Genomic DNA, 22565 nt, shown 5'->3' on the forward strand with positions numbered 1-22565 from the left:
GGCTTCCTTTTTTTCTGCTTGATCATTAACGCGTCAAGCCTGTCTGTATATGTATATTCCTTTTATTTCGTAGCAAAAGCCACAACAGAGAGTACTTCAGACTCGACCGTCTCTTGGTCACTATCCATAATATTTGTCGGGGCAATGGCAGACTAACTGCTACTCGTAATCACGCCGTCTTGATGATCATGTTTTGGACTGAGAGCCGCCTTATTCCAACCCAATAATCCCTTCAAGCAATAAAGGTATCGCAGCGGGCATAAATGTCGCCAACCCTTGTTGGCCCTTTCCTAATCTTCATATCCGGGGCTCGGTAGATATCAATGTCATTCGCAGCACCTGTCGTCTGAGCCGTCCTCAAACCCTGTACAGGCGAATGGAAAAAATCGTCTGCCAATTGGATCATGATCTCGTTGTTGAAAACCAGGGATTCGATCAAAGGGCAATGCGACAATGGCCTAGGATTTCCTCGGCAGCCCTTGTTGTTCGAGCCCAGTAACCTATTCTCTGTCGCCAATTGATGAGTTCCAATCCGGGTGCGAAGACAGCACAGCAGAACTGTTTATATAGAGGTGAAAGATTAGAGCTCGGGTTGCCATTATTGCTTCTCGGCCACGTCCAAAGATCGCCACCCGTTATCCTGCCAACTGAAGCCATGTCATCGTACATGTCCCATTGCGGCATTCAAAATATCATTTGCATGTCCGTCCATTCGTTGCTCAATTTTCTGTTCGTTACTCATTGGGCCTGTTGATGTGGCTGATGCTACAGCCTCCTTACCTCTCCGCCTCGACCTCGTGCCAATTTGTGATACAGGTTCTGACGCGTCTTGCTGTGCCGTGGTCTCGACGTCGTCGAGATCTTGACTCTCTTCCAGAGCCCAGAATTTCAACGCACGACTCAGTAACGTCCCAGCGACACCACCGCCGCCGGCATCGCCACCTAGGATTCGGACAGCCTCATGAAGAGCCATTACCGCTTCTTTGGTGCGCCCGACCATGCTGAGAAGGACCAAGCCGCGACTGGTTTGGATGCTTCCAATGAGATTACGCTCGTCGTAGCCACTAGCTGCTCCGCTAGGACTGAGGCCTGTACTGACGTCGGCGAGGCTAAGATGAGCAAAGGCCGTCATTCCCCGTCCTGGCTCGTAGGCTGAGGCAGGAGCTGCTCCTCCAGTGGCGGTTCTCAAGCACTCATCAAATTCCGCGAGCGCCTCTTCAAATCTCCCCATCCGTCTCAATGAATGTGCTAGATTTGCCCTTGTAGCAACCCATGCAGTCATGTTGCATCCCAAGTCGGAGGCCAGTTGGAGGGATTTGAGAAAGAGCTTTGCAGCGGCTGGCAGATTGGACTGGTGGTACAATATGACCCCAATCTCGTTAAGCACCAGGGGATCGCCACCCAGAGTAGCAGTATTGTTGAATATGGTGTTGGCCAAATCATCCTCCGAGCCCGACTTGGGGGTACCACTGCTCATTTGGAATGCGGCGAGGCAGTATTCCCAGGCGAGCCGCATGTTGTTTAGAGCCAGGTGCTGCATACCTAGGAACAGCTGGGGCAAGTGGCTCCCCTGGAATAACCTTGCTGCCGTCGAGTAGGCTGCAATGGCCTGATCGTGCTCACCCTCGGCCGCAAATGTATGGGCAAATCCAATCCATGCTGCGGCTGAGTGGGGATCCATGAGCGAGGCTTTGGAAAAGAATCGGCGGGCTTCAGGAATGCGGTACGTTGATAGATAGTACGTGCCAATGGCCAGATAAGTGTACGATTCGTGAGGAGCATGAGCTGCCAGGGTGTGGGAAAGATGGAACAGAGTGTTGTGAGAGCCTGTCTCGTACAAGAGAGCGAGATGTAAGGGATAGAGGCGTGGACTATGACCAAGCGAAGCATTGGTGTTGCTTGACGAGGCGTCAACCGAGCCGTCAGGGCTATTTTGCGAGTTGAGGATGCTCGTCGTGATTTTGAGGGCGTCGTGAAAACGACATTGGGTATAGAGGGTCTCTGCTCGAGTCAAGAGCAGGTCTGGATTGGAGGCCAGGTTGTAATGGGTTGACAGGGTTTCGGTAGCGTTGGCGAGGGTTTCGGGAGCCGAGTATTTGGACAAGCGGGTTGTGTACAAGAGCTTTGTGAAGTGAGCTGCCTCCTGTGCCATGGATTGGTCTTCAATGCGTATTGAGTCGAAATCCAACTCTTCGAGAAAGGCCAACTCCTCGGCAGGCGTCATGAGGGAATTCTTCATGAGCTGGTCAAAGGCTTCGAAGCACTGTACGTCTATTCGAACAGCATCTTTGTAGCAGTCTCGTGCCCGGTCAAAGGCATTGCGTTTCGCAAAGCACAGGCCGCGCAGATAGCACATGCCCGCTTGGAATTTCAGTTCTTTTTCTGATTCTCTGTCCCGTTCTCTTTCTTCGCTGAATTCGATCCTATCTCTCTGGGCTTTGACTCCTCTTTGCGTGATATTTCTCTGGGAGTGGCCATTGGTATGTGCCAGCTTTCTTCTGGCATTGTGGGAGGTGGTGATCAAGTGCGTGGGGTTTTCCTCGCCGAGGATGGCAAGTGCTTGGTCGTATCTGCCTTGCTTGACGTAGCAATGGGCAGCCAGGTATCGACAGGAGAGACTCCGATTGATCAGGTCCTTTCGAAGAAGCAGAGCCAGGGCACGGGTAAAGTTGTTGTGGCCAAAATGGACTTGAGCCAGCCAGAAGGCGTCGGCATCATTGTCTGGGTCGATTAGTCCTGGTCTCTGATTGAGTGACTGTACTCACATACTGGTCAGGGCAAGAACCTTGTCTCCAATATAGATGGCTGCATCGTGCTGGCCCTTGTTGAGGGAGTCTTGCCGCCACGTTCGGAGATATTTGTCCATTGTTGTGGTAGTGAGTCGCCGTGAAGGATGTGTGGCAATGCATCAGTAGCAATGCTGGCAAAAGGCTGGAGAGGCGAGGAGTGAAGAGATGAGAGGCAAAGATTCACGTAGCAAGAGCAAGTGCTTGGGAACGTTCTTTCCAAAAGCCCATCTCACCGTGGCCTTACACTCTCACTGCACCTCTTGAGGCATAACAGTCAACTTCGAAGGGCGAGTGCGAAACGTGGGGATAGAGAGACGCGCCGAACAAGTCCCACTCCGATTGGCTGTTGTTATTGTATGGCCAGGACTTTTGCCTGCGCCGGTGACTGCATCTGATTTAATTTATATTATTCTTCTATTCTTCCACCCGCTTTCCCCGTCCAGATCTCCTGCGTCTTGTTCAGCCCGTTGCCAACATGTCTGAACGAAAGGTCCTCACCAAGTACTACCCTCCCGAGTTTGATCCCTCCAAGATCGCCCGCACTCCCAAACACCTGCGACCGACCGGACCCAAGACCATCCCCGTCCGCCTCATGGCTCCTTTCAGCATGAAATGCACATCCTGTGGCGAGTACATCTATAAAGGTCGCAAATTCAACGCGCGGAAGGAGACAACCGATGAGAAATACTTGACCATCTCCATCTACCGCTTTTACATCCGCTGCACCAGATGTTCTTCTGAGATCACTTTCAAGACCGACCCCAAGAACATGGACTACACCGCCGAGCGAGGCGCAAAACGAAACTTTGAGTCATGGCGAAACCCCGAGAATCCAGAGCTGAAAGAGACCGACGAGGAGCGCTTGGACAGACTGGAAAGAGAGGAAGCTGAGGAGGAGGAAAATGCCGAACGCAACGCCATGGAGGAGCTGGAACAGAAGATGGAGGAGAGCAAGCGGGAAATGCAAGTCGCAGACGCCCTCGACGAGATCATGCAGCGGAATGCCCGAATCGAGCGTGGCGAGAAGGGTGGCAAGGAGGACGAGGCTCTCACTCAAGTAAGAGATCTCCAAAGAGAGGAGAGAGAACGACAAGAACAGGAGGACGCCGAAGCTGCCCGCAAGGCCTTCGAGGCTGCCAACGTCGAAAGGGCGAGGCTCGAAGAGCAAGAACGTGTGACCAGAAAAGGTAGTGATCCTGTGCACGATGAGCCAGATGAACCGCCTCGGCTTTCTCAGCCGCCTCCGTCATTCGAGAGAGTCAAAAAGATAAAGAAACCTCTGGTGCCCGGATTGGTACGCAAGACCGAGCCTACGACAATACTCAAGCAACAGCCCGCTCCAGTTCCCGCAAAGCCGCCCACTCTCGGCTTAGGCGACTACGACTCTGACGACGATTGACGTGGACCAGACCAGGCTTCCTGCAGTGCTTGGAAGTCGATCTTTACATGTCGTCCTCCAGCATGCGCTGATGCCGGGATGGAATTTGATGCGGAGCACACCATCGACTTCCAGTTGTAACACCTTCTGCATCTGCCACGTCACACTACCCGTTTCTCGACAATGACTGGCCTGTCTTCCTTCGCTACAGCTTAGCCTTATCGGTCTGCATTCCCTATTGGACGCGACCCCAATCCTTTGCGACGCCAAAGATGGAGGCGTTCGAGAACGTGTTCACGCTGGGCTGTAAAGGAGGAGTAAATGGCCCATGCGGCAAGAAATCAGGCTCAAATTCTGTCGTATCTCCAGGCCTTCCTGTTCATCATCTATGGGATCCACGGGAGATGCAACAGCTATGGCAGAGAATGATGTCTGGTTGAGTAGGCATGCCTATCCTTTGTCGAGTGTGAGTAAGCTGAAACGTCCCAGTTACCGGGTGCTCCTCTGGGCTGGGCAAAGCTCTTGCGGAGTACTCCTACAAGGCGGGCTCTGTCGTTGTGGCTACGGCTCGGAAGCCCGAGACGCTCTCATACCTTCCTGACAGCCCGAACGTCCTCAAACTTGGTCTGGATGTTACTTCGAAAGATCAAGTTGCTGAGGTGATCCAGGCGGCAGTCGACAAGTTTGGCGGCATAGATGTCGTGGTCAACAATGCAGGGTACGGCGTGACTGGTGACACTGAAGTCCTCCCCGATGCCGATGCACGCGCACAGCTCGAGACCAATTTCTGGGGTGCCGTCAATGTCACTAAGGCGGCTCTCCCTATCCTGCGAGAAGTCAACCCACCGGGCAAGGGCGGCCTGATCATGCAGATCTCGTCTGTTGGTGGCAGAGTTTGTTTCGCTGGTGGAGCTTACTACCATGCCAGCAAATTCGCCCTGGAAGGATTCACAGATTCCCTTGCGAAAGAGATGCATCCGGACTGGAACATCAAGTTCACCATTATCGAGCTTGGTGCAGTGGCAACCAATTTTCCGCAGAACATGGTGCTGCCCCCGCGCCATCCAGCCTATGAGGACCCTGCTTGTGGATATAATGCGCTCAGGGCCTACCTTACCAGTGCAGCGAACGCTGTGCAGTGGAATGATGCAGCAGTCAGTGCTCAAGTCTTGCATGAGCTTGCATCCAGAAGGAATGACACCACTCCGCCTTTGAGACTCGCCCTGGGCGCCGATTCTTGGGCCGCTGTCAAGGCCGAACTGGAAGGCATCATGAGAGAGCATGAAAGCTGGAGGACTGTCGCAGAGAGCACTTCCCATGCCGAGAATGCACGAGCAACCGAGTTTTTGCTCAAGCACGGTGCGCTAGTTACCTGATGAGATGTTGAGCAGCCTTGGTTTGGGGACGTTAGAATCATGTCTTATACACGAGGACCACAAATTGTCAGCTGATGCGTCGAGTTGCGTTCCTCCCAAGCCTTTACTCACTGTATTGCAGCGCTCCGGACAGCGAAGGGTCGGCTCCGGTGGCCTATTCTGCGTCCTCCACACAATGTCCACGTCCCCCAAGCGCCGAGAATATAGAATTGGCACGCCAGCGGCTTGTGAAACCCGCCGCTCCCAGGAGTTGGGCAGTATTCTGAGTCCATCCAGCTGCCCTTGTCCCTCCCAAAAGACGGTGTGCTATTCTTGATCTGGGGGCGCTTCGTAGCTTGGGCGGCTCCAAATACATCCGGAATGCGCACATATGATTGGCCCATCGTCAGCCTCCTTCCCACCTCCAAGCGACACACGAGAATAGACTGCATTTGGTCTTTTAGCGCCCAGATGGGTCAATGACAATGAAGAATGGCGAGCTTGAGGCGCTACCCAAGAGATGCAGATCTGATTTTCTGCAGCCACCGACGCCACCAAGAGCCAATAGTTACAGCCAACGCAGAGATTGAAGAAGCCATGAATAGCATCATTAGATGAGCTGCGTTATGGAGCAGCGACTCAACGATTCACCGCCCAATCCCTACACGCCCGGCAGCAGCATTCAAAACACAGGTGGGAAACAAAGATATAAGGAGTGGTTCTGAGCCTCCAGGATTGTGGCCCGGTCAGAGTTCAATCCGAAACAATTTTGCCTGTATTCGAAATTAAACAATTGATTACACTTCGACACCCACGCGATACCAACCACAATGGCTAGCAGTCAGGCGAGCACTCCGTCGTCCATCACTACTCCGTATCTGCCGATCAAGGACATCAAGAGCCCCGAGCATATCCACCCTTTTGCCTCGGTATACTATCGACAACACACGTTAGTCCCGAACCGCATCACCGTCGAAGAGAGTCAACTTTGCGACGAAGGCTGGAGCAGACATGCATTCAGCATGGGCATGCCCTTTAGCGACATTTACCGACCTCATGCCGAGGCCCGGAAATTCGCCCAGAAGATGCAGAAGAGGCCTAGGATGAGCAACAAACAACTGACAGACTCGCTGCTTCCTCTAATCCAAACGGCGATGAAGCCGTCGTCGAAGAAACTACACGTCGAGACCGAGGCGACTTTCCATCCCGACGCCGTGCCCAAGGGAAGTCCCGCCGGGCGCATGTCGAACAGTCAAACAGCTCCATCGTGGAGCATGCCGCTCCCAATCCCCAAGCCGAACATCACAGTCGGTTTCAGCTCCAAGAACTTCACCACACACGAACTCGAGTTGCAGGACGGCATCATCTCGGACGCCCAAGGTGAACCGTGCAATCTGGCCAAGATCTCCCAACCTATCCGCGGAAGCAACACAATGTGCTGGCCATTTTTCAACGTCGAAATCCAACACGACTCACTAATGGCCGCGCAGAACGCCGCCGCGGGTTCCGGGTCGACGTGCAACAACGCGCTCGCGCTCCTCGCCGAAGCCGCAGACAACCCCCTAATCCAGAGCCGGGGGAGAAACCTGTTTTGGCAATCCAGACGGGCTGTCTATTCGTTTTCCCTCTCAATCCACAACGACTCCTCCTCAAGTGAAGAAGGCACTGGCAAAATGGCGACACTGAACCTGCACAGCTCCGAGGGCGGCATGTCCCATGCCATGGCTGCGATCCGGACTTACGATCTCTGCAACGAGCGAGACGTCGAACACCTGCTGACGCGACTGTGCAGCATATTCGTGTGGGCCGAGAACTGTCAACTCCAGCAGATCTTCACTCTGCTAGCAACCCTCGATGCGCTGGTCCAGCTTGAATCAGGACGAGAGTATTTGTCGGACAGTTTCCCTCACGAGTCAATGGATACATATACAGCCCCGGCGACTTCCCCAGGCAGTGGCAGTCTGAGCCCTGCGAGGAGGAAGCTGGGGACGATCAAAAGTGTGCTGGCAGACCTCAGTCCGAAGTGGTTACGCGCGCAGGCATAGGCGCTTGCTCGAAGCGTGTATATGTATTCATTTTGACATCGCAACAATAAGCGATGCGCACACAAAAAGCTAGTATATAATGAGGAAATGACGATAATGATAATCAGTTCAAAAAAGAGACTCAACTTTCTTCTCCTGGTTGACTGAGGCACCTACAGCATGACAGCTGTATTGCGAAATAAACTCGCTGTCCGGTGTACGAGTAAGTTGTTTGCTCACTACTCGTATGACACATTTTCGGCACCACGGCCTGAGACAGCAATCCGGCCATTCAGGGGGCATTGACAGGACTCACAGTGTCAACTTTCTTGCCGCTGTTCAATTATTGGCTCTCTTACCGCTATGGCTGAGGAGGAGCCCGTGCCTTGGAATTAGTTTTACCTATTATCGTCGAAGAGTGAATTATCCTCGGGGTAACCTTGATCCGTTACCGGCACCTGCTCTTCCCTGCGCACGAGGCTGAGCGCCTGCAGTCAAGCAAAATGTGGAAAGCCGTGCTGAGATATGCGGCCATCAGACTGACAACTTTCAGGGACTCGCAGCCTCGTCTACTCTCTTTCAGACCATGCTTCTTCGACGGATTGAACAACCAGACGTCGTTGCCGGGATCGAACATGAGATGATGAAAACTTGAAACATATCTCCAATGTCTTGCGCACATGCAGCATTCGGTCGAAGTTCGTCCGTTGCAGCTTAGAAGCTCAGGGATGCGGTGTACAAATACTGGCCATCCTCCCATCGTCTCCCGTCCTTTTCTTCGTTCGTTGTGTTTGCTGTCTTGCACTCTACACAACCTTTTGGCAGATCTGAAGTACTGATAAATACATCACTTGTCTACTCCTATAGCTGCCTCGAGTCTGTTCTCGCTTCTTTCCTGTCCCACGAAACGCGATGGCTTCGGCAGCTCCCTCTCTAGCGCCCGCCGCAGCAGGTCCTGAGCATCAACATGCCAAGATCAAGTTCTTCACGAACCATGGCTGTGGCTGGTCCCATCGTGTTCATATTGTCCTGAAGGAACTCGGACTGGCGTATGAGGAAGTCATTATCAACATGGATGAACCGAGGCCGGACTGGTTCCTGAAGTTGAACCCAGTGAGTTTGTCTCCATCTAGTTCTGACCAAGGGTCTTTCGCTACAAGTCACTACGTATTCCTCTGCGTCTGTGGCGTTGTTCTTTATACGATGGGTGCTCATTCCATTTCTTTTTTGTCCAGCTTGCAATAGTTCTCTGTGGTCGGGGCCTCTGCACCTGATCGAAAAGTGTCTTCAAGTCTTTTTTGGGCCATGATTCTGCTGAGCTTTCCTCTTCCCGCGCCTGGTGCTAAGGATGGCTAGCCTACACTCCATTGCTCTATGATTCTACACTTGGGGTCAATAACGTATGTGACAAATCCCGGATGCTAATTGACTGTTCGCAGCGTGGCCTTGTCCCCGTCCTGCAGTATACACCTTACCAATCCTCTCACGACTCGCCTACCGATACACTCACGCTTACCGAATCCGCCCAAATCGTCTCCTTCTTTACAGATATCTATCCTTCTCACCTTCAACCCACGATGGCAGCCTTGCCTTCGAGCCCCTCAACCCAATCTGCCCTCGCCAGCAGAGTCGAAGCAGCATACAAGCGCTACAGAATGTCCTTCTTTGTCGACACCTACTTCACCAAAATCAACCCCCTCATGTTTAAACTCGTGGGTGCAGATAATGGAGAGCCACAGGATCGGATTGTGGAAGAGATTTGGCGACTTCTGGAAAGAGAGATCGAGCCATTGCTTTCCGGTGTGAGCGAGGATGGGAAGGGTCCTTATTTTGGAGGAAGTGAAAGATTGACCGTCGTCGAGGTGTGTGTCCCCGTACCTCGCCTGGAGTTGTCGTGTTCTAACGTGCACAACTTACATGTTCAGGCCATGACAATTCCTTTTGTCCTCCGTCTGGTTGACTTCTCCAACGACATCATATTTCCTGCTCGTCTGGCGACGCACATCCTGGACATGGACCCCGCAACGAGCAAACTGCCTCAATTCGCAAAATGGGCAAAAATGTGCATGCAGCACCCTAGCGTCACAGATACATGGGACAAGGAATATATGGTCCCCAGAATTGTGGAGCGGCTGCCGGCTGCGAAGAGGAAGTATGCGCCATCGAGGGACTGATAGGATGGGATGATGGATCGTGTGATGTGGGTGATGAAATACATACCTAGGTAGTAAGCCCTGCGTAGACTGGGATCCACTTGCCCCTCGGCTGCCCCTCTCTTGATGGCTTTCGCCCTATATAACGACGATATCAATGACACCTATCACCATTTTTCTCTGTCTTTACTTCCTTCGCCACATTGTAATCTTTCCGGCTCCTTGACATTTGCTCGCCTGCTTCGCAATCGACAGACAGATCTATTATCCTTTCCGTAGTATTCACCCTTTTGTTGTTGATTGGGATTCCACGCTGACACTCCCAGGTCAAATATCCAATCCTTCCAAGTAAATCTCACTTGAGAAAGATGGAGGTTGGCATGCTATCGTCTCGCTCGGTCAAGAGCCATAATGGTCAAGGTACAAAATTAATCACAGACATGAGGATGTCTGCGCATGAACCGGTGTTCGCGACTGTTCCTGCCAGCAAGATACTTCTGCCATCCAACCACTTCCAATAGGATTTTGGAGATGGCAGTTCCACTTGCTGGAGTCTGGGACAGTCGCGTTCTGAGATCATACGGTTTAACTTGATCTGGATAATACCAGCGAAAGGATTATGCGATCTCTTCTCTTTCCCTTAAAATCTGTCCAGAGCTTTCGCCTAACACGATGCAGGACTGGCACAATGTCTCCACCAATTGCCACCTTCAACGAGTTTGATGGCTACGCTGCCACCAAAGAGATGAAGCAGGGCGCCCTCGGAGCCACAAAGGTGGCCTTGACGGCCTCTGGCGAACAAAACAGTCTGCTTGAACAATTCGGCGACAAATGGGATGGCTTCAAATTTGCTCCCATCCGCGAGTCCCAGGTCTCTCGGGCCATGACCAGGCGCTACTTCGCTGATCTTGACCGCTATGCGGAGTCGGACGTGGTCATTGTCGGGGCGGGTTCCTGTGGGCTCTCCACCGCCTATACCCTCGCAAAAGCGAGACCAGATCTCAAGATTGCCATCATTGAGGCCTCGGTCAGCCCTGGCGGCGGTTGCTGGCTGGGTGGTCAGCTCTTTTCGGCCATGGTCCTGCGCAAGCCAGCCGAAGCCTTTTTGAACGACATCGGCGTGCCTTATGAGGACCAAGGCAACTATGTGGTTGTCAAGCACGCTGCACTCTTCATGTCTACACTGATGAGCAAGGTTTTGGCCATGCCAAATGTCAAGCTGTTCAACGCCACCTGCGTCGAGGACTTGGTCACCCGGCCATCGGCTGATGGCGGTGTCAGAGTGGTTGGCGTGGTCACCAACTGGACTTTGGTCACCCTGCACCATGACAACCATAGCTGCATGGATCCCAAGTGAGTTTCAGATGACCTCTCAAGGACTAACTCGCTGCTGATACTGAATTCAGCACAATCAATGCTCCACTGGTCATCAGCACCACTGGCCACGATGGACCCTTCGGCGCCTTCTGTGCCAAACGCCTGGTCAGCATGAACGCCATTGAGAAGCTGGGCGGCATGCGTGCACTCGACATGAACAGTGCCGAAGACGCCATTGTCAAAGGCACGCGTGAGGTGGCGCCAGGCTTGATCATGGGAGGCATGGAGTTGAGTGAACTGGACGGAGCAAACCGCATGGGACCTACATTTGGAGCCATGGTCTTGAGTGGCGTCAAGGCTGCAGAGGAAGCTCTGAAGGTCTTTGAGACGAGAAAGACCGAGTGTGCCGAGTAGGGAAGCACAAAGGCCCGGAGAATCACCAAGAGGCCTAGCAATAAGAAGCCTCCTGTCACTCGTTTAAGATAATCCAGAATGGCAACGATCATGTTATATTTTTATATTTTATAGCCATTGGCACTGGCTGGCTTAATGTGTCGATATCCATTGTAAGGGCAACTCCCGGAAGGGATGGCATCCGGCTGTTGACCGACAGCCGATGGTCGTCGCGCCTTTTGTCAGCAGCTCGACTATCGTACGATAGGCCGTACAGGCTCCAAAGGGATGAATTTGCCGTAAATACATCACACTTTCCACTTTCGTCAAATTCTTTATCTCTGATATTTGCCATGCTGAAAAACACGGCAATCTGAGCTCGAGGAGGAGCTTTGCAGGGAAAACTCCAATGACGGGCGACAATGTCGAACCCGAGAGGACGCCTCTCTTATCCTCGTCCTCCAACGCTCCCACAACCACCGACACTTTAGAGCGTGGCACAGAAGAGCCAGGGAATTCCTTGCCCATCTCCCCAAGCCCAGACCAAGAACCCGGCCTCTCTTCTCTACGCGGCTTCCTCATCTGCATCTCGGTCTGGCTCCTCATCTTCATCCTGACCAACAATGTCTCGCTCATCACCACCATCCAATCGCCCATCGCCACGGATCTCCGTGTCTCCAGCGAAGTCAGTTGGTTCACGTCGGCCTACCTGATCGCCATCACGAGCATCACCCCGGTCGCGGGCCGACTGTGCACCATCTTCACCCCTCGGGTCTATCTGCTTGCCTCGATCATCGTCCAATCCTGTGGCCTGTTCGTCACCTCGCGGGCGAAGTCGCTGGGCGTGTTTCTCGCGGGTCGGGCTGTAACAGGCATTGGAAGCGCATCAGTGACACCTGTGGCTTTCATCCTGGTCACGGAGCTGACGAGCCCGCGACGGAGAGGCCTCTTCTTTGGGTGCATCAACACGGGCTACACGACGGGCGTGGCCTGTGGGGCCATCATTGCCGGCGCCCTGGAACCGCTGGTCGGCTGGCGCGCCGTCTTTTGGCTCCAGATCCCCTTCGCCCTGTGCGCCGTGACGGTGGCATTCTTCGCCATCCCGAAACCCAAACCCAAACCCAACGCCAATACAGACGACTCCCTGGCCAAGAAACTCTCGCAAATCGACTACTTGGGCGTGCTCACCATCATTGCCGCCGTCGTGCTGCTCCTCTACAGCCTGTCGTCTCCGCAAATCAAAATCACCCCGATCGTCCTCTCGCTTGCGTCCTTCATTCTCTTTCTGTTCGTCGAGGCCACATGGGCAAGCCAGCCCATCGTGCCCGTCTCGGTGCTGAGATCCCGGGGTAATATCCTGACGGGCATCGCGACCATCGGCATCATGTCGGCGCGCTGGGGTGTCCTGTTCTACACGCCGACCTACGTCCTCACGCTACGGGGCTGGCCACAGACCAGGGCCGGACTGACACTCATCCCGACGAACCTGGGCTTCGGCTTGGGGGGTTTGTTGGCCGGGTGGCTGCACATCCGACGCACGGGGTCCTTCTATTTCGCGACCATCGTCACGTTTGTGCTTTTCTCGCTGTCCATGTTTACCGTGTCGTGGATCTCGACCCCAACGTCCAACATCTACCTGTACATGGCCGTGCTATTCGTCAACGGTTTCATCGTCGGGTCTCTCCTAAACTACTCGCTCGCCCACGTCCTGCACCTCACGCTACCCGCCACACACATCATCGTGATTCCCCTGAACGCCATGTTCCGCAGTCTTTCCGGGTCGTTCGGCTCGTCCGTGACGGGCGGTCTGTTCCTCCGCAGCCTCAAGCAGGCGCTGACGCAGGGCTTCGAGAAGCGCGGGGTCACGGAGGGCAAGGCGGCGCTGATCAGGCAGTTGGTCGGCACCCCGATCCTGGTCCAGAGGTTGACTGGCGTGGACAGGGAGGTGGCTTTGGAGGGCTACGAGCAGGCACTCAGGACCATATACATGGCTGGCGGCGCCTTGGCTATTGGCATGTTGCTGGTCCAGGCGGGCACCGGGTGGACTGCCCCGGAAGTCGTCAAGGACGAGGAGGGTGCTCGCAGCAACGACGAGGGCAGAGAGGGCCACCACGACCGCCTGTCGCCTGTTGTTTCGAGGGAGCCCGTAGCCACTTAAAAGTAGGTAGCATAGGGGCCACCAGGGCTGTTCTCTGCGAGCGTGCATGTTGTAACAGCGTCGTTTGTGACTACAACTTTTCCAATCATGATAATAGACTTGCGGACCACACGTTGGTGAACGAGACATCAGAATTCGTGTCTTTTGTGCATTGATTTGATTCAAAGGGACAAGATTGCCTCTCTCAAATTTTGTTACCAGATTTTAACCTGCTCATTGTATGTAGTGTCTCCTTGTCTATTACCTGGGCAATCCGCTGCCTCGAGGCTGCTGATCATCCTTCAAATCCATGGGGTGCGGATCGGCCGTTCCCACCACCCTGTGTCCAGAAAGCCCCTTGTGCTCGCCCATTGTCCGGGGATCGTGTCCGCCTTTTCCACTCTGGTGTCCGAGGGCCGCTCCGCCGCTGAGGGTGCGGTCGTTCATCTCGTCCATGCCTTCCGGGAGAGGGGCGGCTTTCTTGGGGCCAGAGAGCTCGGCCTCGGATGTGGACTAGCCGGTTTGTCATGTGTCAGTTAAGTTTCAGGCATCGTGTTTTCAATGATCGGGGAATGGGGACTCTGGGTTGTTTTGGCTGTAGTGTTTTGGGGGTGTGTCTGCGTTCTTCCTACCTTTGAGCCTCCATGGACAATGTCGTGTTCGGCCTCGATGGCGTTGTCGGAATGAGGCTTTCCGTCGTCGTATTCTGCTCCTCGAGGCATGCTGAGATCTCTTGAGATGTTAAAGACTTGGAAAAGGATGGTAGGGTAACTGTTCTTCAAGTATGGTCTTGTTCGCAGTGAGTTCGATGCCAAGTACACAAAACCTGTGAACGCAAGATCTCGTGCCCTTTGCCGGGTCTATATCTCATACGGCCTCAGCATCATCCATTTCTTTCGAGAGCCATTGGACACGGAGAGTTGAGCCGAAAGGCCTTTCAACGTCACTGGTGAAGTCACACCTGCAAGGCACACGACGCAGACTGGTCGATCATCTCACCCTGACTAGAAAGAATCTGAAAGATTTACCCTCAACCACAGCAAAGTGTGGGAGAATCCAGAGCCTCCTAGATACATGTCTTGTGCCTCACACTCTCCCTTCCGTAGTAGGTCGTTGTTGGGAGGATAATGAGTTGGAGAACAGGAATCCTTACCTACGGGGCATTGAAGAACGGAAGAAAAGTCGACCGGGGAATTCCGGATACATCAGAGCATTCGCTGCCCCTCAGCGGAAAACCGGCGGGAAACTCCCCCACCGATGCATTTATTTCCCCGAAGCACAGAAGTAACAATGCGGGATTGAGGCTCGTCTTTTTGTTTATCGGGCCTTTTGCCAGAATTTAGCCCGAATCCATAGGCGTCTGCGGGCAGGAGCCACAAAGGGTGGCATCCCTCGTCCTTCCCTTTGCACACACAAGTATTTTGTTTAGAATTCATCCTGCGCAACCTGACACGTGGCTTTCGTGCAATGTTGAGACACAATGAATAAGACCTCAGGCCGCTGTTTCATCTCCTGTTCTTCTTGCCTTGATTTGGTGATTTGACGCATTTGACACTTCCGCAGTTTCCTCAATATGCCATGCCCGCAGTGAGAACAAACGCAACGTCTACCATCAGTAAGGTGTACAGGAAACGAAACACAGTTCCCCCCTTACCTGATAACTCAACGCCAGATCCTACGTACCTCGTCCGCAGAACAGCGCGTACCCTAGAGCATCCTCGCACGTCCCTTCTCCCAGAGTCAATCATGTCCGAAACCACTTCGTCCCCCGAGTCCTCGCGCCTGCTGCGCGTCACGCTCGAAGGCGCAGTCATGAGCGCCGTCTCCAACACCCTCGCCCAAGTGCTACGAGCGTACCGCGGCGGCGGCGGCGGGGCTTTCATCGACCCGGTCGCGCTTGTGCACTTCATCATCATCGCCGTCATCACTACGCCGCCGAATTACAAATGGCAGTTGGCGCTCGAGAAGAATTTCCCGACCACTCGCACAAGCAACGACAAGGTGGTAGACGCGAGGGGGAAGAGGGAGGACAGTGGTGGCGGTGATGCGCAAGCAGTGAGCAAGAAGGAGACTCTTTCCGTCACCAATACGGTCGCAAAATTTGTTCTTGATCAGACGATTGGGGCGTCGTTGAACACGATCTGGTTCATCATCATGATCAACTTGTTGCGGGGCGAGAGTCTGAGCTATATAATAACAACCATTCAAAAGGTGAGTGTGGGATCTTCCTCCAGAGGATTGCATTGGCTGACTCTTGTTCTCAGGACTTTTTCCCCATGCTCATCGCAGGCTACAAGTTCTGGCCCATCGTCACCCTCCTCAATTTAGTGATCGTGCCCGTGGAACACAGGATGTTTGTTGGAGGGTTGGCAGGTTTGGCGTGGGGTGTTTATGTTAGTCTCATGAACATCTGAGCCATCACCTGGGAAGTGTCATTCATGGAACGATGCACACGAGGCACGATCACGGACGAGCTTATGATTAACGAGGGTACCTGGTACTGCCTAGAGATAGACTGATACGATTGAGACTTCACTTTGGCCAGCGACTAGCACACAGCTGTTGATTTACTGGGAGGCATTTTCACAATAGCCTTTTGGTGATGGGGGTCGTCAAGCGCTGATAACATAGATCAATACTTTTTCTGCGGTCATGGCCACCATCGTCATGTTGTCAACTACCTGCAGTTCCCGTGACACTACTATATATCGCGGCACCCCATGGCATGGCACGGTAATGGACTCGGAGGAAAGTTATAGATCGACACAGCTGGCCGGATGGGACAGCCAGGGCTGTTGTCTTTCAGCCACGCAGCACGGCGGCGCATGGACACTCTTGTGGCCCGAGCCCCGGATGAGCTCCGACCTAGACACGCAGAGATGATCATGTATAGCCGGCCTACCTAGGTAGATAGATACCTTGAGAGGGTGGGTATTATTACTCTCATGGCACCGAATACTGCACGATATGAGTCTGGGATTTACAAATCAAAGGCCGGAAGTCCCGTGTTCCGCTATTTCTGCACTTTGTTCATACTCGTCGTCGGCTTTTTTTTTACTGTCACAGACGTCGCCTGATCCTTATACCCAGCGAGCCAGCTATTGGTTTGCGCTTGTGATTGGCCGAGAAAGAGAAGAGAAAGGAAAGGGCAAGGACCGAGTCGAGATGCCTCGGAATAAGGCTGTCAGCAAGCGAAGCCTTATTGCGTGTGGGGAAGACCGAGGTTCCTGGGCAGCTACAAACTAGTTTCCTCGAGAGGAGTCCTTCCTCCAGTATTACCTCGTGGCTGATTTTGGATTGACTTCTATTTCTATCAGCCATTCAGTGGTTCATATATAAAAACAAAGCCGGTCGTCTTCCAGTGCAGAAGCTTTGGAGGTTTTTGTCACAAGGACAGTCAACACCGAGAAAAGATCTTTGGGATATCAAGAAAATCACAGTTGGACAACCATCAAGAAGAGGCGACGGAAAAAAGGAAGAACAAGTCAAAGTCCAACCCATCGTAGACCAAAAGAAAAAAAAACCTGTCAAGAACAAAAAAATGGGGTATCCAACAACATCCCAGACCGAAATCCCACCGCCTCCGCCCAACGAGTCAGTCCTCCTCAGCTACCCGACGCCCAACATCCTGCTGGTGACCATCAACCGCGCGCGGCAGATGAACTCGATCCCCTTCCCCGTGCACTGGCACCTGCACCGCGTCTTTGAGTGGTTCGACCGCGAGCCGACGCTGCGCGTCGCCATCATCACGGGCGCGGGTCCCAGGGCCTTTTGCGCCGGCCAGGACCTGATCGAGCTGGGCAAGCGCGATCCCAAGGAACTCGAGGAGAAGCCGTACCTGGCCATGCACCCGAGTACGGGGTTTGCGGGCATCAGTCGGAGGTTGGGCAAGAAGCCTATCATTGCTGCTGTCAATGGGTTTGCGTTGGGCGGCGGGTTCGAGATTGTTTTGAACTGGTGAGCCAACCCACTCCACCCTTCTTTCCCTTTCTTTTTTGGGGGCCGCAAGGTGTCTTTTCCCGTTATCTGGCTTCCCCCTCCCTGAACAGTGACACAAGAACACTAACATGCCCCAAGCGACATGACGGTCGCCTCGCCGAGCGCGACATTCGGCCTCCCCGAGTCTCTGCGCGGCATCTACGCCGGCGCAGGCGGCCTGCCCCGGCTGGTGCGCAACGCCGGCTTACCGATCGCGTCCGAGGTGTCGATGACGGGCCGCACGCTCACCGCCGCCGAAGCCCTCAAATACAACGTCGTCAACCGCGTGTCGGCGACGCCCGAGTCGTGCGTCCCGGAGGCCGTCCAGCTCGCCCAAAAGGTCGCCGACATCTCGCCCGACGCCATCATTGTCACCCGCGCCGCCCTGCGCGAGACTTGGGAGAACGGCTCCGTCGAGCGTGGCTACCAGCTCATCGACGAGCGGATGAAGAGGGGTCTCATGGGGGGCGAAAACGCCGCCGAGGGTCTCGCCGCGTTCAGGGAGAAGAGGAAGCCCGTGTGGAAGGCGTCGAAGTTGTAGATATGCGAGGAAAGGCGCTGTGGGAAGGCGTGCGTCAAAGTTGCAGGTAGAGAGAGAGAGAGAAAGAGAGAGAGGACGGACGGCGAGCAAGTACAACAAGAGTTACCACTCCAGAAGAGGTCTGTGGAGGGAGAGAAAAGAGGAATGACCAGTGAGGACCATGTTGCAGTCAGTCAGTGAATGTATCAGCACGGGGATGTGCCGTACAACAAGTTTAGCTCATTATTCTGCCACTGCCTCTATTCGTATCCAAAGGGAATGCTCTCCATGGCTCCACTTCTCTGCACACACTTGGCCGCCGCCTCATTCGCGCGAGTGACGGCCTCGCGAATGTTGAGATCCCCCAGATCCTTGCCCTTGTCCTTGACCTGCGCGAGATGCCGCGCCACCGCCGTCGCAAAGTATCCCACAAACGCATCACCCGCGCCTGTGGTGTCGACGACCCGCTCCACTTTGACGGCCGGGACCAGCGCTCGCTCCAAAAAGCCGTCGGGCGTCGCAAAGGAATAGTAGACCCCCTGGGAGCCCAGCGTGACCACCACAATGAGAATTCCCGCCCGGTCGTGGAGGTAGGACGTCAAGCGGTCGAGCTCCGACTCTCTCATGGGCTCGTCGTCGGCGTGCGGGGACACGGGAATCGTCTTCAGCTCCTCCACCGACGCAAACAGCTGTCGGCACTCGGTCTCGTTGACCACCAGGACGGCCAGGCCCTTGAGAGCCGCGAGGGGCACCCCCGCGGGGAACATGGGCGCTGGGTTGAAAATGACACATGTCTTGTAAGATCCGGTCGTCGAGTTGAACGCCTTGAGCAGTCCCAGCACCGTCGACCGCGGTATTTCCCCCTGCATGACCACCACGTCCGGCACGCCGTTGTTGTTGTTGTTCGTCGCCTGCGCCAGGACTTTGTCCAAGTCATCGACCCGCGCGTTGGCCCCGGGGACGACGAGGATCCTGTTTTCGCCATTGGCGCCCTCGTCGACGATGATGGTCGCCGTGCCCGTCTGGACGCCTTCCATCTCCTCGACCCCGGCCGTGCTCACGCCGCTTTTCTCCAGCGTGGGTTTCAGGAGCGAGGCGTAGTACGGGTCGTCGGCACCCACGGCGCCGATCATCTCGACCACGACGTCCTGAGAGGACGGTGAGGTGAATGCTGCTTTCCCGCACGCGACGGCTTGATTGGATCCTTTCCCGCCGGGATGCACTGTCATCGACGTCGCGGACAGAGTCTCCCCAGGCCCGGGAACGCGTGGAGTGCGGGTGACGAAGTCGATGTTCAGCGAGCCGATGACCCGTATCACCGGTCGGTGCGACATGTCTGGGTAGGTAGGTGGCTCTTGTGCTGTAGTTTCTTTGACAACAGTAACGCACGTGGCTCGGTCTCAAAACGTGGCTAGGCAACAATGACGATTTGCTTTGAAGCTCAGCGACAGTGGGCTGCAGGAAATTTTTGTACCTGAGGAAGCGGCCGGTGTATGAATCAAAGCAACCAGACTCCTCTATCACAAATTTGGCTCATGGCATGAAGTCTTTAGCCGGTGAAGGACTCGAGGACAAGGAGAAAAGAAAAGAAAGAGTGCGATGATCGACTTGTTAATTTCCACCCTTGCCTTCTGGCACTTGGCTTCTCAAGTTCACCAAGTTTTTTCAAGTTTATTGGAAAACCTCAGCGTGCTCTTAACCAGTGTCCTCCCCCACAGCGTTGTGCTCAGGCTTGAGCCTCGCAAAGCTACCTATGAACGGGGATCTGCTATGGTGAAAGAATTTCGAGAAGCAACGTGGGGGTGTAACGACGTATGTCACAGGGAAATAAACCACAGACTCGCAGTCTGACAAGTTGTTTTTCCTGCGCGGATGTCCTGTAGCTTGGGCAAGTGAAGACTATGCTTATCCTTTATATCTCCTTACTGGAAGACTTGATATCGGAAGGCTGCTCCATGTTGGAAACTTGACCCTTAGACTGCCCAAGCTCTCACTTCCAAGCCGTGGCGGCGAGGACTTCAAGTTCTTCATCGCGCGATTCTCCATATTGAGCCGGTCAGACTGGCTTCTTTTTGCTGTTTTCCTGTCTCAATCTCGTCCAATCGGCGTGATATTTGAATCGTCTCTTTCGATTGGCGGAAGCACGGCTGGACGGGAAAAGATCGGCGACGGTGCGTGAGAAACTTAGCAGTGATGCCGGTCACTTTTCTGGGGTGTTCATGTCGCTTCTCTGACCGTGGAACGTTCCACTCCTCTCCACACCATGACTGGATTGCAATGGGAATGGGCAGCGGCATGATAGCAATATACAGCATGGTCTGAAGAGCAAGAGCGTCAACGCACGTTCAAATCCTCGAGTGGCTCAAACCGCGACACATACAGAGTCATGATGTCAACACTTGGGTCAACGCCTCTGGGCGCCTGGTGATGTGCTGCACGTCAAATAAAAATACCACGTCCAAGTTTTTCACTTTCCCTTCAGCAGGTGCTGTCTAAGAATCTGGGTACTCTTGTTTGTGGAAATGATCTCACCATACAGTCAATGTGCTGCAAATGCCAGGCATCGGGTTTCCATCTCGGAGGCTCCTGTCACCGAAAAGTACAAGGCGCATATACCACCAGATGGGTGTCTGCTAGAGAACTCGGGCGTGGTTCGTGCCACGTACGCCCCTACCTCTGATGCACCACATGGCACGATAAAGGACGGTTGGGCAGAGAAACACCAGCATCAGACGGTAAGTCGCCTACGTTCGGGCAACTCAGATGTTTTGCTGACAAGTCGATTTCCATAGGTCCTGGAGCAACACTGTTCCTTCTTCGATCCTGATGGCGATGGAATCATATGGCCTGCTGACACCTACCGTACCTGTCGTTCGTTCGCATGGTCAATTCCCACCTCTCTCTTCTTTACCGGCTTCCTCCACGCCGTGCAATCGTACAACACAGTTCCCGGCTGGCTGCCTGATCCCTTCTTTAGGCTGTGGGTGAAAAATGCATACATGAACAAACACGGCAGTGGGACAGGGACTTTTGATTCCGAGGGTCGTTATAGGCCACAGCCATTGGAAGACTTCTTTGCCAAATTCGACAGAGACGGAAAGGGTGGACTGACCAAGGGGGAACTGTGGCACGGACTGAGGAGATCGAGGCTGGCGTTCGACTTCTTTGGTCAAGTTTCTGCCATGTTTGAATGGGGATTTGCATGGGTCTTAATCTGGCCTGAGGATGGCATCCTGAGAAAGGAAGATGTAAGAAGACTGTTGGATGGAAGTCTGTATCATGAAAAGGTGGCGGCGTCGGAGCGCCACGAAAGAAGTCAGAAAACCTGTCTTAAATCGCCATCAGCCGGACCTCTGCAGAACATGTCGTTGAAGATAGAGTGATAATGCCTTCGACAAGCAGGGATATATAAGAATCCTGCTGCAGGTCCAAATGTCATCTTCAGGTCTAAACAGTGACCTATCCCGACCCGTCTCAGCCATTCTATAGATCATAACTTGTTCTCGTGTGAGACGGGCCGACCATCTGCGAGATTTGGGAGCGCTCTGACTCGCCGAGGAGTTACTGGGCAAGAGCGGCCTTGAAGGCACGCACCTACCGCATATTCATAGGCAGGGGACATTGTCAATCTGATGGGTAAGGGGATTGCACCGTTCAAAGTTGCATAGGATACACAGGTGGCAGGACATATGACTGGCATAGTCCAGACCTTGCGAGCGATAGCTGAACCTTGTACTTGAGGATGACTGGAGAAACTGAGCAGAAACCCGTTCTCAGCCGGAAAGTCACACTCATAGTACCAAAATTGCTGCTTGCTGGCCCCGTTGTACGAGCATTTCCTTGCATGGTCAGGTTCTTGTGCTCACTGCTCATGCAGGGGATGTATCAAATTGAGTCCACGTGGTTAGAATTGAAACAAGGCTCACCATGACACCTCTCAATTGACCGACTAACACGTTGACTTGGCGAATCTGGGGTCTAAGAGGCGACCCGTAGAAAATGCACCCATAGGCGCTTGCAGAATAGTCAAAGGGTGTTTGCACAGATCCCCCATGCCACTGGTGTCAGAGGGGAATGACAGCCCAATCTCCCGTGGCTGGCCACTGTCAACCGGCTGGGCACACAATTTTGTCTGTAGATTGGTTCCGGTCGCAAGTAAACCGGTGCATCTGCAAGTATGCGTACAACAAGCACAGGATTAAAGGGTTCAGGAGTGCAGAACTGGCCATATAGGCATGCGGTGTCACTGGTCTGTATATGCTGTGGCCAGTGCCTACATCCGTCCTTCAACGACACGTCTTCGCGAGGTTTGGTGTTCTGATCAGCCCTCGACAGCTCGAGTCTTTGTTTGAGCCACGATCGTGCTGGCTACTTTTCGCTTGAGATAAAAGTAGAAGGGGACGACTGTTCACCAACCAAGATTTCGAACTAGATCCTCAACTACCTTGTCAGTAACTCACATTTTGGGTGTTTTTGAACTGAGTGCACGGCTTCTGTTGATTCATGCCTCAGGACTACGAA

General features: G+C 53.8%; 12 protein-coding genes across 12 annotated transcripts; 9 read left to right on the forward strand and 3 right to left on the reverse strand.

Moving 5' to 3' along the window:
• Positions 1-658: 658 nt before the first annotated feature.
• Z520_05043 (uncharacterized protein) lies at positions 659-2866 on the reverse strand (the record flags this gene model as incomplete). The annotated part of the gene is made up of 2 exons (XM_016775547.1): positions 659-2721; positions 2770-2866. The coding sequence occupies 2 exons, from the start codon at positions 2864-2866 to the stop codon at positions 659-661; spliced, it is 2160 nt and encodes a 719-aa protein (XP_016633590.1).
• Positions 2867-3264: 398 nt separating this feature from the next.
• Positions 3265-4188, forward strand: Z520_05044 (uncharacterized protein; the record flags this gene model as incomplete). Its single annotated transcript, XM_016775548.1, has 1 exon — positions 3265-4188. The coding sequence occupies one exon, from the start codon at positions 3265-3267 to the stop codon at positions 4186-4188; it is 924 nt and encodes a 307-aa protein (XP_016633591.1).
• Positions 4189-4582: 394 nt separating this feature from the next.
• Z520_05045 (uncharacterized protein) lies at positions 4583-5543 on the forward strand (the record flags this gene model as incomplete). The annotated part of the gene is made up of 2 exons (XM_016775549.1): positions 4583-4607; positions 4657-5543. 2 exons carry the CDS (start codon positions 4583-4585, stop codon positions 5541-5543), a joined length of 912 nt encoding a protein of 303 aa, XP_016633592.1.
• Positions 5544-6352: 809 nt separating this feature from the next.
• Positions 6353-7567, forward strand: Z520_05046 (uncharacterized protein; the record flags this gene model as incomplete). The annotated part of the gene is made up of 1 exon (XM_016775550.1): positions 6353-7567. The coding sequence occupies one exon, from the start codon at positions 6353-6355 to the stop codon at positions 7565-7567; it is 1215 nt and encodes a 404-aa protein (XP_016633593.1).
• An 891-nt stretch (positions 7568-8458) lies between these two features.
• Z520_05047 (uncharacterized protein) lies at positions 8459-9720 on the forward strand (the record flags this gene model as incomplete). The annotated part of the gene is made up of 3 exons (XM_016775551.1): positions 8459-8659; positions 8986-9408; positions 9472-9720. The coding sequence occupies 3 exons, from the start codon at positions 8459-8461 to the stop codon at positions 9718-9720; spliced, it is 873 nt and encodes a 290-aa protein (XP_016633594.1).
• Positions 9721-10387: 667 nt separating this feature from the next.
• On the forward strand, positions 10388-11430 carry Z520_05048 (thiamine thiazole synthase; the record flags this gene model as incomplete). The annotated part of the gene is made up of 2 exons (XM_016775552.1): positions 10388-11052; positions 11106-11430. The coding sequence occupies 2 exons, from the start codon at positions 10388-10390 to the stop codon at positions 11428-11430; spliced, it is 990 nt and encodes a 329-aa protein (XP_016633595.1).
• A 388-nt stretch (positions 11431-11818) lies between these two features.
• Z520_05049 (uncharacterized protein) lies at positions 11819-13567 on the forward strand (the record flags this gene model as incomplete). The annotated part of the gene is made up of 1 exon (XM_016775553.1): positions 11819-13567. The coding sequence occupies one exon, from the start codon at positions 11819-11821 to the stop codon at positions 13565-13567; it is 1749 nt and encodes a 582-aa protein (XP_016633596.1).
• Positions 13568-13807: 240 nt separating this feature from the next.
• Positions 13808-14268, reverse strand: Z520_05050 (uncharacterized protein; the record flags this gene model as incomplete). Its single annotated transcript, XM_016775554.1, has 2 exons — positions 13808-14059; positions 14179-14268. The coding sequence occupies 2 exons, from the start codon at positions 14266-14268 to the stop codon at positions 13808-13810; spliced, it is 342 nt and encodes a 113-aa protein (XP_016633597.1).
• A 1024-nt stretch (positions 14269-15292) lies between these two features.
• Z520_05051 (uncharacterized protein) lies at positions 15293-15960 on the forward strand (the record flags this gene model as incomplete). The annotated part of the gene is made up of 2 exons (XM_016775555.1): positions 15293-15757; positions 15811-15960. The coding sequence occupies 2 exons, from the start codon at positions 15293-15295 to the stop codon at positions 15958-15960; spliced, it is 615 nt and encodes a 204-aa protein (XP_016633598.1).
• A 1127-nt stretch (positions 15961-17087) lies between these two features.
• Positions 17088-18065, forward strand: Z520_05052 (uncharacterized protein; the record flags this gene model as incomplete). The annotated part of the gene is made up of 2 exons (XM_016775556.1): positions 17088-17503; positions 17624-18065. 2 exons carry the CDS (start codon positions 17088-17090, stop codon positions 18063-18065), a joined length of 858 nt encoding a protein of 285 aa, XP_016633599.1.
• A 239-nt stretch (positions 18066-18304) lies between these two features.
• Z520_05053 (uncharacterized protein) lies at positions 18305-19378 on the reverse strand (the record flags this gene model as incomplete). The annotated part of the gene is made up of 1 exon (XM_016775557.1): positions 18305-19378. One exon carries the CDS (start codon positions 19376-19378, stop codon positions 18305-18307), a length of 1074 nt encoding a protein of 357 aa, XP_016633600.1.
• Positions 19379-20566: 1188 nt separating this feature from the next.
• Positions 20567-21427, forward strand: Z520_05054 (uncharacterized protein; the record flags this gene model as incomplete). Its single annotated transcript, XM_016775558.1, has 2 exons — positions 20567-20779; positions 20837-21427. 2 exons carry the CDS (start codon positions 20567-20569, stop codon positions 21425-21427), a joined length of 804 nt encoding a protein of 267 aa, XP_016633601.1.
• Positions 21428-22565: the final 1138 nt, after the last annotated feature.

This window comes from Fonsecaea multimorphosa (assembly GCF_000836435.1).
Source record: "Fonsecaea multimorphosa CBS 102226 unplaced genomic scaffold supercont1.8, whole genome shotgun sequence".
NCBI classification, from domain to species: Eukaryota; Fungi; Ascomycota; class Eurotiomycetes; order Chaetothyriales; family Herpotrichiellaceae; genus Fonsecaea; species Fonsecaea multimorphosa.